The 16861-nt window shown below is 37.6% G+C and overlaps 1 protein-coding gene across 1 annotated transcript in view; it reads right to left on the bottom strand.

The window, feature by feature from the left end:
* Positions 1 to 16861, bottom strand: part of sorcs3b (sortilin related VPS10 domain containing receptor 3b) — a 62071-nt gene that overhangs the window by 15011 nt on the left and 30199 nt on the right. The window contains exons 3-15 of the mRNA XM_056235022.1: positions 15400 to 15499; positions 15139 to 15297; positions 14802 to 14875; positions 11545 to 11609; positions 8794 to 8912; positions 6492 to 6581; positions 6229 to 6408; positions 5362 to 5508; positions 4146 to 4248; positions 2747 to 2823; positions 2502 to 2593; positions 460 to 567; positions 44 to 161 (exon numbers count right to left, since the gene is read on the bottom strand). Of these exons, the coding sequence (XP_056090997.1) occupies positions 44 to 161; positions 460 to 567; positions 2502 to 2593; positions 2747 to 2823; positions 4146 to 4248; positions 5362 to 5508; positions 6229 to 6408; positions 6492 to 6581; positions 8794 to 8912; positions 11545 to 11609; positions 14802 to 14875; positions 15139 to 15297; positions 15400 to 15499 (1432 nt within the window). The remainder of the gene's footprint in view (positions 1 to 43; positions 162 to 459; positions 568 to 2501; positions 2594 to 2746; positions 2824 to 4145; positions 4249 to 5361; positions 5509 to 6228; positions 6409 to 6491; positions 6582 to 8793; positions 8913 to 11544; positions 11610 to 14801; positions 14876 to 15138; positions 15298 to 15399; positions 15500 to 16861) is intronic.

Here is a 16861-nt window from a genome sequence, read left to right as displayed (position 1 = left end):
GAGACCAAACAGCAAGGCTTGCTGATAAATGTGAGGTGACAACCTTGTTATGGAGGTGCCATGTCTGAAAGTCTCCGTCTGTGCATTTCCGCCCAAACAGGGAGCTGTAGTCAATCTTTATCAGCTGCCAGTCGGAGTGGTAACTAAAGTGCCCGAAGAATCTACAAGGACAGAGGTGCTTAAGTACAACAGGATCTGTTTACTTTTACATTCTTTACAGTTGCTAAGGGACCAAAAGGACACATTTTGCTATGGCAAATCTGTAAAGGACTAATAGGAAGTGTCAGTAAAACTACATTGCTGTCAGTACAAGTAAGTGTGCAGGATCCTAGTCCAGACCTGCAAAGGAAAAGATTTAATCTGATAATAATAATCCCAATCAAGTGAGGGTTCATTACTGACACCTCCTGGACTATTTAGATACGTTTGTCTGAGAAAATGAGGTAAAATGATTCTTACGTAATGATGCGATTCTCAGTCTCTGGAGTCATCAAAACCCCGTCAACAAATAGGGGTGTAGATGAAAAGCTGAGTTTGTCCCACTGCCGGCCTTCATCCAAACTAATCCTAGACACACATACACAAATCTTTTTCATTTCACTGACAAAGCACATTAGGTTCATATTCTGATTAATATACTGTACAGTGCACATTTGACAAAGACATAAAAATAGAAGATGCATTTGTTCAGCCATCTGAGAATATTTAGCAGATCCACAAAAACAAGTAATTGAGGAGTCACTGCATTAACATTTAATGTGGGCTGCATCTGCATAATTACATTAAAATCAAATCTAATATATGCTCATTGAAAAATATCAAGACAAAATTATTCACCATACCCCACTTGTGTTTACATTACACTCTAATCATTATTAGTCATGTATAATGTATATTATGTCTCATTACACATTCAGTCCATTTTGCATATCCCCTTATTCTGCTTTCCTTCTGTCCTTTGCATTACATTTATTATTTTTCTCTGTGTAAGTGCCTCTTCAGTATGTTTTGTTTTCAGATCTTGTTCTTTCTAGGAATACATTGCACTTTAAAGTCCCTGATTGTGTCAATGACATTTATTCTTGTGTGTTTAGAGCCCTCCTGTTTGTCCTATTATCTGAGCGTTGAATGTTTAAACATTACACATTAGTTATGCGCTAGTTGTGTTCTTGGGGATCTTTGTTTAGATCAAGTTAATTTAGGAGGAATTTGGTTATATACTTTCAATAACAAACTGCAACTACCTGGCATTGCCGAGTCTGCAAAAAGTGCATTTCTGCATTCATGCTTTTAATAGTTAACAACATCTGTTGTTTATACTCTCCATCATTCAAAAGTTTGGAGTCAGATTTATTTGAATGAAAATAATACTTTTATTCAGCAAGGACACATCAAATTGATCAAAAAGTGACAGTAAAGACATTTATATGTGAAGATTTCCATTTCAAATAAATTCTGCTCTTTTTAACTTTATATTCATCAAAGAATTCTGGAAATTGCATTTGTATCACAGTTTTCACAAAATTATTAAGCTACATAAATATTTTCAACATTGATAATAATAAGAAATGTTTCCTGAGCACCAAATCAGTATATTAGAATGATTTAAGGATTAGAAGGATTCAAAAGTCAATTGACAGTTTTGCCATCACATGAATAAATTATATAATAGAAAATATATTTAAAATAGAAAAGTTATTTAAAATCAAATAATATTTCAAAAGATTGCTGTTTTTTTTACTGTATTTTGGATCAAATAAATCCAGCCCTGGTGAGCATAAGATACTTCTTTTAGAACTGTTGAACGATGTGCATATCTTCACTTCACAATGCTTTTAAAAGCTAACTGTTCTCTGTATTTTATTGTTCAACAGAAGTAACAGTCTCTTCATTATGTCATGTAGAAAGGAAAGATTTTCTGGTGTGGTGTTTCTGTTGCTGTAGATATGGGTCAAAGTCACCCAAGTTGATGGCTGAACACCCGCATATACACATCAGACTACTGTTCTAACATCAGCATCTCACAGGAGGATACAAATTATCTTCAGCAGCCTAATTGATCCTGACAACGTTTCAGAGCTTAGTACATCAAAGCCGCGCGTGTGTGACGTGGCAGGCACAACATGTGAACGGAAGCCCACCGAATCCCACCTCTACTTCAAACCTTAACCCTCCCCAACATGAGCATAAAAGCCTTGGCAAACACAACCACCTGAACTACAAAGCCATGACAGGCACTTTCCGCTAAAAGGATTCCAAATGTTTGATATGATAAGACCTATTGCCTGCTGTTTATATCTGCCAGTCCCCGTATAAAAGCTGACGTTTAAGCATGAGGGAACTTCAAAAACTTAGTCTGAATAAAAAATATCCAAAAAGTTAGAAATGAACTGCAATGAACTCAAAAATGGATAATCTCTCTAGTGTTCTGTATAACATACATATCATTTGTGAAGGCAGTGCATTTATTAATCTGTGTGTTTGTATGCATTTTATCTTACCATAACTGGCGTGTAGGTACAGCAGATTGTGAAAGAGCTAATAAAGCCCCTCCGTGGTCCAAAAACCAGACACTGTGCTCCTCTTCAAAGATCTAAAGACAGTGTTTACAGAGTCAAAAACCTGCAAGGTAATTCAGCATCCTGTCTCTTTGTGTTTCAGTTCATTTGAGTGGTGATCAGAGACCAGATGATTTTATCTTACGACTACAATACAGTCAACAACTCTGAGCAGGTGAGCGGTTTACCTGTCTCCATGTGTTGCCGGCATCAGCGGAGATGAACATTCCTGTATTAGAGAAGGAAAGCTCGGGCCCAATGTTACCTGAGAGGAAAAATACTGCTGTAACTCTGACAGATACATTATTATTAACCATAAATATGCTGGAGGAGGAGATTTGATTCTATTTCACATAATAGAATATAATAGAATTCCAACAGGTAAAAAAAAACTGAAAAAGAGGTCTGTGATATTCAGCGTATTTGGGTCATTATGCAAACACAAGCAAGAACATAAACAAAGCTCTATACTGCACTACAAAGGCAAAACTGTTGAATTTGAATTCATACATTTTCTCACATTTAATCAGAAACTGAGCATAGCTGATCCAAATCTGTCAGTCACAAGACAGTTCATAGTCTAAGACAGAGGTTTTTTAATTCCTTGACGCCAAATATGACGTTGCCCCCATATGATGTTGCCCGCATTATATTGTGTGACACTGTAAAGACAAAAAATCAATAGTTTCCAAAATTAAATAATTTGCTTCTATATTGTCATTGTACTAAAGCAAATGTATGTATTTTTGTTTACAGCATTTCTGAGATAAACACAATTTTTGTGAAACATTACATATTTCATTAGTTTCTTAAGTACCTTAACACATTTTTAAATCTCTTTTTCTCCAAATATTTTGCGCCCCCTTTGCCATCCCCATGGGGATCCTTGGACACCAGCTTGAAAACCCCAGACCAACGAGACCTGATTTAAGTAATTTAGGTTAACTCAATTGTGTAGTTACATTTTACCTTTGCACAGCAGTATAATATTAAATCAATAATCTATGATGTCCTGAAGAATTCCTCATGCACATTGTCTGGTGGGGTTAATGCCAGTTGGGTATGAGTGCCCTGAAAGACCACAATCATCATGACGCCTGATGAAAGATATTTGGTAAAGCTGCTGGCATTGAAAAAAATATATATATATATTTATACACTCTGAGCATGGGAAAGTGATTGCGGAACAGCTGTCGGACATGACAGGTAATTATGAATGTGGAAGACACCGGTCATATTTTCTGCGTGCTCTGCATGGCTAACTTTTTGAGCGTGCATCTATCTATAGTCATGCAGGAAGCTATTTGGGCCTGAGTTTTTGAAGATAACTTTATAATGAATCTGACAAGCAAAAGAACAGCGTGAAATGAGTTTTTGTTCCAATCATGCCAAACTCTGCAGCTGCAAAACAGAAAGATGTAACAACTTGAAAGCTATGATGTGGCCACTTAAACTACATCTGCATTTAAAAGCACGCACAGTTATATGCCTTCTTCACTCTAATTTATCAGAAACACCTGGTGGACCGTACTCATGATGCCACAAGCATAAAAAACAATAAAGGAAGTGGCACAGTTACACACACACCTGTGGCCACTATAATCCCTGGAGCGGAGTGTTTGGTGGAGATAGTGTCAGGTGTGTAGGGGTTTTCAGACATCTGCAGGTGAAGGTGCAGTGAGCACGACGGCTGAAAATTAGAATATTACACAGTATTAAATTATATTTCAATACATTTACATTTATCTACATAATCTCCCCTACATCAACCGACTGTAGCATCAGCTTTCAAAAGCCGTGTAAATTAATCAGTTTCGGATCTCCGCGGCTTCTGTCCATATTTTTAGTTTCCCTTACAATTAGTGTGACCCAGTTCTTGCGGAAACTAACAAAATCAAATATTTGATATTAGAGCTTCAAAAAATCATAATGTAATTACGCCAATTAGAATTCAGCATCAATACAGTGTCAAAAATGCAGTTAAACAAATGCAATCAACCACCTAGTGATTCAAAACTATTTGCATATGCAAGTAAGCAGCAAACTATTGTTCTCACAAGTTGGCTGTGTGTACAAGCCTCTGAATTCTTGTTCTGAATTCTTCTTGGTTGTTTAAAGTTGGTAATAAGTCCCAAAATACCCAAAGCACAAGGACTGGAAAAAAAATTGTTTCATCTTGTGTTTCTAAAGAATGACAACACATGTGCAAACACAGAACCCACTGTCTTTTGGTGCAGCAGAAAAAAAAAGTAATTAAGATTTTCCGAGATCTGCTGATAAATTAACTCCAGTTGTTCAATGTATGTCTTAATTGAAATCACCAATCTTCCAGAACAGTGTAAAACATCAGTGAAAGTCATTACAAAGATACAGAGAAGGTAGTGTGTCTTAATCAAACCATCAGAAAGCACTGAATTTAGAGCTATTGTTTGGTAGCTGGCGGTCACCCTCATCTCACTGTGAGACTAAAGGAGTTCCTCTTTACAGGGCTCCACTGTAAAAATGCATCAAACGTGAAACGTGCATCAACACTGTAATGTCTTGTTTTCGTCTGACCATAGTCAAGTAGGTGTGTCTGAGTAGAATGTAATGTATATAGTGGTTGCAGTGTATATAGTGTATATAATGTATATAGTGGTAATGTAATGCAGTGGTTGTGACACTGTACCAGGATCAACATTATTAATGGCTGTTTTATGTTAAATAGTATTTCACCTACTTTTATTTTGGTGATTTGTGCCTTTTTTTGGCAACGTCTTCATGGAAATGTATACCTGCATAAATTTAGTCCAGCAGTTCTCACCAGGTTGCAGTTGATGTCATGTCCTGTAGTGTCTTTTGCCGGAGGCTGTAGTAATCTCCATGTCTGGCCTTTGCTGTAGGTAATATATGTTCTCATCTGCATGTCTTCTTTTTTATTGGCTATGATCAGCCCACTAACACCTGCCACCTATAGGACAGGAAAAATAATAATTTCCATTTTCCGTGTTCAATATAATATGAATAAAATATAATAAAATATATATAATAATTATTATTATTATTATTATTATTATTATTTACAATTACAGATATTAGTTGGTGTTCTTTGGCTAGAAGCCAAAAGAGGAGAGTGAAAGGATATCAGGTTCTACATTATTACAGATAACCCTCCTTTCTCTTTGCATTTTTGCTTACGCTACAGTTTCTGGATGTTTTCAGTTGCGCTCATTATCAGATTTTCTTCTTTCTTTGTATTTATAGTGTTTAATGGCGTAACTTCAAACATTGTTGTTTTGCGCTGCATTACACAGTTCCCTGTTCTACTTTAGAAAAATTCCTGGAGAAAGCCATGCTAATTACAAAAGTTTTTCTAATTGCATACAATGGCCTGGTTTCATAGACAGGGCTTAGATTAAGCCAGGATTAGGCCTTAGTTCAATTAGGACATTTAAGTAGCTTTTATAAACATGCCATAGAAAAAAACATTACTGGTGTGCATCTAGAGACAAAACAATGGCACTGACATATTTTAAGATTAAAGTTAAAACTGCTCAAACATACATTTTAATCTGAGACTAGGTTTAAGCCTTGACTGTGAAACTGGGGGATATGTATTTGTGAACATTCAAGATGGTAAACTTCTTAAACTTAATTGGCAAGCACCATCAGGCAATACATATTCACAGACCTTGTAGACATCCACAATGAGGTTTCCTGCGAGACCGCGGGAAGTACGGAGGTTTGGGAGCGAGCGGGTGAAGTAGACTCCAGGTGTGTCAGAGATGTACAGACTGTAGGTGTCATTTTCGTTCCATTCCTGAACTGCTGCCAACACTTGCCCCTCATCTGTACTGACAATATGCATGTCCTGCATGGAGAACAGCTGTTAGAGCCACATACATTTCATCTGACAACTTTTTGTGACAGCTAGTGCTGTGTCATATGTCTTACTTTGGGTAGACAGTATTTAGGGAGCTGTATGGTCCTAAAGGGCCCTCGCTGATAGGACACAAAGTATGTAGTTCTTCCTGCTGTGGTTAGCTGATACACACACACAGACAGCATTTACAAGGACTTACAACAGAGATCAGCATTTTACACCAGTCAGAACTCATGCTTGCTTGTCTATCATAGAAGTGACTTTCCATTGCTCATGATCCGATGTTTTTAGCATCTCAGAGTGGCTAGGTTCATGGTAAATGCAGCAAACCATCTCTGCATTTGCTGTGAGCACTTGCGAACACAATGTGCAGCATTCACAGCATAACATTTTTGTGGACAAATGATTACAGCATTTCACTAGATTTTTAATGACACGTTTGTAAACATGTTTTCACAGAAACAGCGTTTTTCTGCTAACATAAATGCTAGAGGGTTAAACTCTCGCAATTGAAAAAATTATGACAAAAGTAATGTAAAGTATAAGTAAAATAATTAATATATATAATAACATATATTTTTATTTTACAGTGCAGTTTACTAAATTACAATAGTAACATATTTTTGTTTTAGAAATATAATAATTGTATTATTATTATGCCCTTAAATTCCCCTTAATTTTGTAGCAATGTTTTCCTGTAGTATCGAAAATGTAACAACGATATTCTTCAAGCTATTGTATCAAAGTTAGAAATACTGTTTTGAAATACTATTCAAAAGAAATACTATTTTGACAACACTATCTCACGCAATCCTTTTTACTTTTTGAAATGTTTTAGTTGTATTATGTTTTTAAGCATTTCTTCGTCACAGGTTATTTCAGGTTTCAAAACAAAGATTATTGGAGTACATCTTTTATCTTCAAAATTTCACATATAATTCAACGTGTTACTTGCCATTTCATTGTAATTATTTGAGAAATATACTAGCAATTTCTGAGTGAAAATTGTAAATTGTAATTTTTTCCTGCGTATCCTTGTGGGGTTATTTTACATGCACACTTATAATAGAGCTACAGCATTGTTGTTTTTTTGACAATGCATAATTGCATATTTGAAAGATTAAATACATAGCTTTCTTTTAAGGCAAACGTACAACGTCAATTGTAGTCAAATTGTTGGATGAAGTTGAGACAATCGCATTATCTAGGTCACAACATTTTAAAGAAGCAATTTGGTAACAAAATCAAGCATCACGTTAGTTCAAGCAGGCTATGTAGTCAAGCTCGACTATCAGCTGTCATTAACCGACTGGGGAAAAATACCAAACCGGCCATATCAGCTGATTCAAATTCTAGGCACTCTATTGGCAACGCTCAAACAAGGCGCCTTACTTAAATGAAGCTCAGTCTGCTTGCTTGGCTGCTTTCACTGCATGCAGCTTGCAACCCACGTCCTGCCCAGCTCCTCCTTTAACTTGTGTTTAACTTAATCAATGTCATTCTGTTGCCATTGATGCATGATCTGTTCTCAATGGGGATTTTTGCTGCTCTCCCAATTTAAAATTTGGGAGGTTGTACCCAGAAGCTGCTGCTGATCCCCGTCTTAGCTTTCATGGAGCTCATGAAAAGGACTGGGAATTTAGAACAGAGCCATACTGCCAAATGTAAAAAAATGTGCTAAACGTGCAATAAAAATGTTGACTACAATTTTTGTCTTGTGTATTTTCAGGACAAGTGGTCCTGACTGAACTATTGTTTTGAACAAACTTTTAAAGTGCATTTACTGAATGTTGGTGGACTCACACAGACGGACATGTTTTATACACTCTTATCAAGTAGACTGTTCTATTAGGTTGTAAACATAGTGCATTAGGGTATAATGCTTCGATTGATCCAGTGTCAATAGAGCTTAGATGTTCAAAGAACGAGGCAGTGTGTGTGTGTGTGTCCACTTTTACAGGGTGAGGATGGTGCTACACTGTGTTTTTTCCTGCGAGAGGTGTGGGGTGTCAGCCAGTCTCTTGTTCCTGTGCTTTTCGAATCAATATCCTCATTATTCTCTGTCAACTCAAATCCAACAGCTTCAAGCAACAAAAGTCAAAAGAAAGTCACTTGTATTGACAGAGGAGAGTCCAGGTTTGGGTTTCTCACTCAAAAACCTGTCCTGTCCTCCCCTGGACCGATGTTAAAGATGGAGAGGCTGGTTTTAGTGGTTATCACTCACTTACACGTCACTGACAGAGATAAAAGGAGGGCTATAAAAAGAGTCAGACAGAGATGACACACACAGACACACACACACTTTTGGTATCTCCCACACCAGTCTAAATCACATACACTTACACACTTTATGAAACGCACACACTTCTGTACCTGTAAGAAGATGTATTGGTCCTGTACTACGAGGGAGTTGGTGTCAATTCGGCCACTGAATGGATACTGCCTACTCTCCTCTGAACACTTTTGTGCTCGGCAGGTAATATACTGCATTTCTGTGAGACACACACAGATTTATCAACACAGGATTCGCTTGTGCACAAGAACGCCTTGATCTACACCAAACAAAAAACAGATGATCAATATCTCTCACTCTCTCTGGCACACACACACCCACACAACAAACACAATCTAGAACCTACACACAAACTTCCCACACATCTCTATGTCTAGCCAAATTAATCAGTGCTCTCCATTATCAGTCTCTCTACTAGCGATCCATCCTCACTCAGAAGGGAGAGAAAGAGGGGGTGGGAGGAAAACTACAGAGAAACAAAAGAGAGAGAGCAAAGAGAGAAGGAAAAAAGAGGCCCATACAGAAACAACAGATTAGGATTATTACCTCTTTTTCTGATTAAGGTATCACGGAACAAAAACCCTCTACATTGAGAGTTAATCACTTAACAGGTCACACTTTATATTAGGTGTCTTTAACTTCTATGTACTTACATCAAAAAATAAGTACAGTGTTCATGTTGTTTAGCAGTTTTGGTTTGTTTCTTACGTAAAGCTCACAAAAAGCTTTAAACAAATTATTTGGACTAGGTGCTTTTGGGGGCTTGACGGTGTGTGTTTACGGTCTGCTTTCACTGGTTAGACAAGAATTTGTGAGTATATACTGGAACATTTCTTATTTCATGTTTCATGGAAGAAAGAAAGTAAAAAATAACAGAATTGTTGAACCATTCATTTAACTGTCAGTATCATGTGACTGATGTAACAATGACAACATCTCAAATGTGTAAAGTTTCATTTAAACCAGGGGTGCAAAACTCACAGCCCTTAAGAGTTTAGCTTCAGCCCTAATTAAACGCACCTGATCAAGCTCATCAAGTCCTTCAGGCTTATTTGAAAAATACAGGTATTTGTGCTTGAGCAGGGTTGGAACTAAACTCTGTGGGACTGTGTTCCTCCAGGAATGGAGTTTTGCACCCCTGATCTAAACCAACAAAGTCCCAGTTAATTGTGCTGTATTTCTCATCAATGCATTGCAACTTTTCTAGTTCAATAAATTAGAAAGCTCCTTGGTTTGTAATAAAGATTGAGGTTACACAACTATAAACTATGTGAGCAACTAAAGATTCCATGTTTCACATGTGGAATTTTCAACTTCTTGGCAAAAATGCAAAATTCCAATTCCAATTTAAATGCAAGGAAGCCATTTGAAAGTTTAAAAGCCTTGAAGTTTAAAAGTTTATAGGCATACATATTTCATTATATCATCAGATGTACAGTGGAAGATGACTTCAGTTCCTAGAATGCATTACGATTGCAATTCACTAAATTCCTTTTCCTGTCATTCCAATTCAGCTTCTTGTGGGTGTGGTGTGGCCAAATAAATTAAATTTGCAACTTATGAATTGAAAAGTCAATAATTCCACATGCCGGCCTAATGTCAAGGCATGAACAGATGCCCATTAAATACTTCTGATTAAATATTTCTGCAGAACAGACTGAAGGAACTGGCTTGATTACTAATGGGTCATTTCGTGTCAACTCAACCAGAGGTCCCTGGCTAAATTTTTGTATTTTTGTGAAAAAAAAAAAAAAATCTGAAGAAAGACTAGCATAAATAGTGATACATTTTTCACCTCACATTTAAAGCCAAATTACAGAGGCGAGTAAATTACTTTAGAAAGATAGCAGCATTGTTAGATTGGTAGGTCAATTAATAAATTATGTTGTCTTTAGCTATCTTCGTTGCACTATATGCCAATGGACACAGTTCAAAAATGTATGTGTCTGTAACTGAAGAAGAGCTAAAGATATCTCAATATCATTTTAGATTCTGGTCAACTTTTTTGGAGGTACCAAGAGTTAATAGACCTAAGTTTCATGTCTCTTATGGCAGTGTGGTTGCTTTCCCCAGGTCTATTAGCTCTTGGTAGCTCCAGAATCAGATAAAATAAACAAAACCCCTTCTTCCAAATTTCCCTTAAGCTGAATAAACTATTGAGAGAAAATGAATGTGCCTCATCTTGACCATTTCAATGAATTTGTGGCTCTGAAATAGTTAAAATTGTCATGTTCTTTGATAGAAGGAAAAAATATACATTTCTAGGTTAAGAAAAGTTCTTAAGTTTTGAAAAATTAACCATATTTGGTGGTCACTGAAAATGATTAATTGCAGGAGAAGTTTCCAAAATTTGGCTGATTTGACACAGAATGACCCTGTCTGAAAACTAAAGAAGTTTTTGGCACCTTCTCCATTTGCCTGTGCTTCAAATTTAGATTGGTATAACCATGGCATCACTCATAACACATTTAAATGTATTGTTGTTGTTAAACTGTCCATAGCTTAGAGCCTGTTGTGTTGTGTCAGGCTCATATCAATAGAGCTTAATGCACAACACTGTCCCACAAGGATAAAACATAAGCACAAGAGTCCAGAACGAAGCCAGAACCATTTACTATTGAATTTACTGTTGTCCACAATTCATCTGTTCATTTTTCACTGCGACACACAGCAAAAAAAAAAAAAAAAAGCATAGCAGGCTGGGGAGAAAGTAAGAAAGACAGGGAGAGAAAGGAAGGAAAAGAGGAAGAGAGAAACTGAAAAAGCAGGAGAAAGGAAGAAAATATTCTGAGGGGCAAAAGAGGGAAACGAAGGAAAAGAAAGAGACTAACGTCCACTGTCAGTTCGAGCCTCGATGTGCACCAGGTCTGCCTCTTTATCCAGACCACTCAGAGCCCTGAAAATGAAAAAAGAAAAAGACAGAAAACAAAAAAGAACAGAGGAGAGGAAAACAATCAGGAAGGGCTCCAGTGGAGAGGAGATGAAGAAGGAAGGAAAGAGAAGGAGGTGCCAGCAGGGGACGGACGAATGAGTACGGTAATAGCATGAGAGTGATGGAGTGATGGAAGAGGAGAGGCGAAGGATGGAGGAGTAGTGATGGACAGCATAATTCCACTGCTCCAGTAGGAGACAGTCTGTCTCCAGTGAATCCTTATTGTTGCTCAGATAGCAATTAATCACACACACACACACACACACACACACACACACACACACAATTCTCCATCGCATACACACTTTCATTTCTTACCTATTTTCACCTGTAACGCACACACACATTCACTATCATATCCTCTTTCTGAGGTTTTTAATCATCTTAACGTCTTGTCTTTTGTTATCCATATTTTCTTCCAAGTCAGTTTGAACACGGTCACAATCTGATATTAAATCATTCTTACAATCCAAAATTAAACCTTTCAGTAAAAATCTGATATTCCACCTTTGCAGAGCCCTCGTTTGATATTAAGCCCCATTTACATTCTCAATCTCAGATTAATATTAATCTCAGTCTGAATTTGAACATCTCTCTCATTGCTTGTCTCAAATTAAACCCCTTCTTCTGAACTTCTCCATCAGTTCCAAAAAGTTTGTTTTCTTGAGATCACAATGTATTTTTCTCATGATCTCAACATAAACGCGTGGTGATCTTGACTTGAATGACTTCTATGTTCAGCTGTGTAGTATCTTCACTATAAATCAGACTACTACATGAAGCTGCAAACTGCAGAAGTCTCTGTCCCTCGAGTTGGCAGACAATGACATTAAAGGTAAAATTGTATTCTCAATCTCAAGTGTCAGACAGTGATTTGGAAGTGGTCCATCACTGACAGACATTGAGCTATATCAGCTGGAATGAGTTCTTGATCAAAGTAAGACCAATTCACTCATCTACGATGCAGAATTATATGAACACTACTGTTCAAAAGATTGGGATCAGTTTTTTAAAAGAAATTCATATTTTAATTCAGCAAGAATGCATTAAATTGATCAAACGTGACAGTAAAGACAATCTATGCATCACGGTCGGTTTACACTAATATGATAAGCAACTCAACTGTTTTCATAATTGATAATAATAAGAAATGTTTCTTGAGAAAATCATCATATTAGAATGGTTTCTGAAGGATCATGATACTGAAAACTGCATGGAGTAATATAGTTAAAATATATTAAAATAGAAAAGTTAATTTTATTTTGTAAAAACATTTCACAATAAACAAAATACAAGCTGCGATAAAAAAAAAACCGTTAAATTCATTAACATTAGAAGTAAAAATGAACAATCTGACCGACATTAACCCAGATTGGACAGGAAGAGGATATTGTTAATTACTGGTTCATGATACCTAATGAATTAACTAATCTTAACAAATTGAAGCTTATTGAAAGTTCAAGTTTTACCAAAATAATATTACATATAAACAACTTCATTAATCTCAGTCAAAGTTAACCACTTCTCAATATCTCTGTCTGAGAAAAACACCCATTTCAATTATTTGACCGAGTTTAAACATCTCTTTCAATCCCAGACAGACGTTTACTGTAACTCAGACTAAGCCCTATTCGCGCTGGATTAGTATTATCTGGGGACCTCGTGTGATTTAGAAATTACCCTGTCACATCTGAATTTTGGCGCATTCGCACGGGATAACCGAAGCCTGTGATTTTACTCAAATTTACTGACTTATCTCCCGGATATGACGTCAATAGGCTATTGCTTGGAAATTTATTTTCGCTAGGTCTAGCTGTATGATATATCATGACATAAACAGAATAAAGTTACTCACCGCATGCTGCTATACATGTCATTCATCTCCATCTAATCATTCGTTTTGTTTTTGCTAGATTTTCAGCTTTCTCTTTCAAATTGTGTAGTTGTGTATAGCGATATGACCCAGCACCCAAAATACTATCAAAACACTCCAAACCAGCCTCCATTCCTCGCGAAAGATGGATAAAAAGGCGCACATGAAACAAAAACCTTGAAAAAATTATATACAATCCCGCCAAATCACAGAGATGCCGATTCGCACGGGACTAATATTATCACAGGACCTCGGTGTTTGGCAAAATATGGTAGGTCATTTGCGGGGGAATTTTTACTTTACAAATTACAGACATGGCCGATTCGCATGGGATTAAGATCACAGACAACATCCACAATTATTACAAATTACTAGAGGTCACCAGGTAATACTAATCCCGTGCCAATAGGGCTTTAGATAATTAAAGGGCGTTAAACATTCATCTCAAACACAGTCTGATACTGAGACCCAGTATAGTCCAATCCTAAACTGTTCCATTTTCCCCTTCTGCAGTCACCAAACCTGACACAACAGGGCTTTAGTGACACAAACATAAGCAGAATAGTGTATGTCTGTTTGTTTGTTGCAAAAACCAGCAACAACAAAAAAGATGCATTTTATATATATTTGAAGGGAGGAATGTGAGGGAGGAATAGAGGAATGTGTGTGTGTGTGCAGAGGGATGTTAAACCCAGGGGTGAAGATATGTTGTTGCCCATCTCCACAGCTCATCGAGCATGTGACAGGCAACCAGTTATTCTGACTACACCCCACACAAACACACATATACACACGCAAGCTCACACTGATGGGATTAAAATATAAAACCTGATCAAAATTCCACAGATACGATAACATGAAGCACAGGGGAGAGGGAAGTGACATGACAGTGAGATAAATGGAGATAGATAGAGAAAGAGAGAGGGGAAAGAGTCATAGAAAGTGTTTGTATAAGTTTATCAGTGTCAGTGTATTGGATGTAGAGTGTGGGTTTAATATTGGATTAATTTTCAGTATGTGATATTGTGTGTGTGTGTGTGCGTGTGTGTGTGTAGGTATATTCTTGCAGTCAGATTCATTTTCAGTGTGAAATTGTACAGTAGGCGTGTTATATGAGATTGATGATCAGTAAAAAAAATTCTCCATCTGTGTGTGTATGTGTGTAAAAAAGAGAGAGAGAGAGAGAGAGAGAGAGAGAGAGAGAGAGAGAGAGAGAGAGAGAGAGAGAGAGAGAGAGAGAGAGAGAGAGAGAGAGAGAGAGAGAGAGAGAGAGAGAGACTTACCAGTAGAATCGCCCTGGAGTTACTCTCTCATGAACAAGAATCCACTTTTTACCGAAGTCCACTGAGCTATACAGCTATAGCCAAAAGAGAAATAGACACATTCACTGTAAGATCCCTAACTACAGCCAACAAAGGTAATTATCTCGCTCACACTTAATTATCCACATTATCTGCTTTTAATTGTTCAGTAGAACTACACCCTCTCGAGGCTGTGCGAGTGTGTGTGTGTGTGTGTGTGTGTGTGTGTGTGTGTGTGTGTGTGTGTGTGTGTGTGTGTGTGTGTGTGTGTGTGTGTGTGTGTGTGTGTGTGTGTGTGTGTGTGTGTGTGAGTTTATACCCTCTGATCATGGCTATAGGCCAGTATCCAATTCTCCTGCGTAGGGTGAAACAGAAGACTCATGATATAGAAGTTAATATTGAACTTTTGAAAAGTGGCTCCTTCATCAGAACTGATAAGTAAACTACTCTCCACCTCCGGATCAGATAAAATTAGGATCTGAGGAAGAGAGGGGAGTGGGAGCAAGAATTATATTAGCTGGATATTTTCTATCTGACAGTTTTATACATCCATATCTCTGATGCATTTGAACACACTTACCTTCCTCTTATTGGTGGGACAGACGTACAGATAGCTCAGCATGGTTCTTATCATCACTTTATCCGTCAGCTTCTCGTATGTCGTCCCAAAATCTACTGACCTACAAATACATATACAAAAGGTCAATAATGTGCTATTTTTTATTTATTAATTTATTTAAAAATACGGTAACACTTTACAATAAGCGCCCATTAGATAATGTTAGTTAATGTGTCATTGACCCACACAGACATTTGATTTCACACAAAGCACAAGCCAAAGTGAAAACACAAAAGGAAGAGCTGAGTATTTTTTAATCTAACCTGTGTGACACAACAGGTTTCCGGTGTCATGTCATTTTTATGCCCTCACTAAATGTAAAAATTCAGTGCAAAGCGAGTCATTATATGTAATATTGAATATACATGTGAAGTAGGATTTTGGACCAATGAGATTTCACAAAGACCCTGCTTCCCAGCAGAACAGAAATAGAAACCAAATGTCCAAAATGTCTTGTTGCGCATCCTTTGTTGCCATCACAGCTGGTTAGGACAAAAACTCTAAATAATGTGGACACGGGCTTAAGGCTATTTATATTAGACGGGTACAATAAAGGGTCACGGGAAACATCATGGGCCATGTTAGAACCCACATCACCCACATGAGCGCTATAACTCAACGTGTCAGGAGCACGGCGCACCACAGCTGCAGTGAAGCTGAGATTTTCAAAAGTCATTGGCGTAATTAACTGAAGCTGTTGTGTATGCAAGCGTCTCCGTTCCATCGGAACTCATTAACACAGTCTCTTCTCCGGCAGGTACGACAGCAGACAGGAGAGTCTGCCGAACTCTTACAAGTATAATAATGCTAATGGTTTTAAGCCAGACAGTTGCGCGATGCGGTGCTCGAGAAGCACACGTGTGTACGTGTCGTCTGAAGCATTATCTCCTCGAGTGCTCATCTCTGAATGTGCTGAGAGTGCTCATACTCTGACACTTTTACCATCGGATACAATTACACAGCCGTTCTGAGCTGTTCAGGTTATTTGGGTTGTGTAAGCTGTAGCAGCACAGGTGAAGAGGAAGATGGTTCTCTGAGCACCCTCAAACGATGCTGAGTGCCTGCCCTAAAACGCTCCTCTGACGTTTCTGGTCCGGTCAGACTCCCTCTCTCTCCTCTGGCAGATCTACCCTGTACTCAAGAGGACATTACTCCTCCTCTCAGGACAAATACGCCTGGGTACGTGTGTGTAATTTAGCAATTGCATGGGAAGGCTGGATACTTTTTAGAGCATGTATCTTTATTTTAAAACACACGAGAGTGTGATTAACTAGCTCCTCTGAATGAGCCGTGATTTGTCTTCATATTTTTTCTACCCTTTTATGCCGCCTACAGCAACATTCATTAATCATTCATTCTGTTATTACTGACATCATTTACTACAGCCTGCAAGCTGAGCTTTAACATTCACCTCTTTTAATAA

The sequence above is a fragment of the Rhinichthys klamathensis genome, unplaced genomic scaffold (genome assembly GCF_029890125.1).
Source record: "Rhinichthys klamathensis goyatoka isolate OS25496 unplaced genomic scaffold, OSU_Roscu_1.1 h1tg000412l_1, whole genome shotgun sequence".
NCBI classification, from domain to species: Eukaryota; Metazoa; Chordata; class Actinopteri; order Cypriniformes; family Leuciscidae; genus Rhinichthys; species Rhinichthys klamathensis.
Note: the sequence above shows the minus strand (reverse complement) of the source record. Positions and strands in the feature narration are given on the sequence as shown.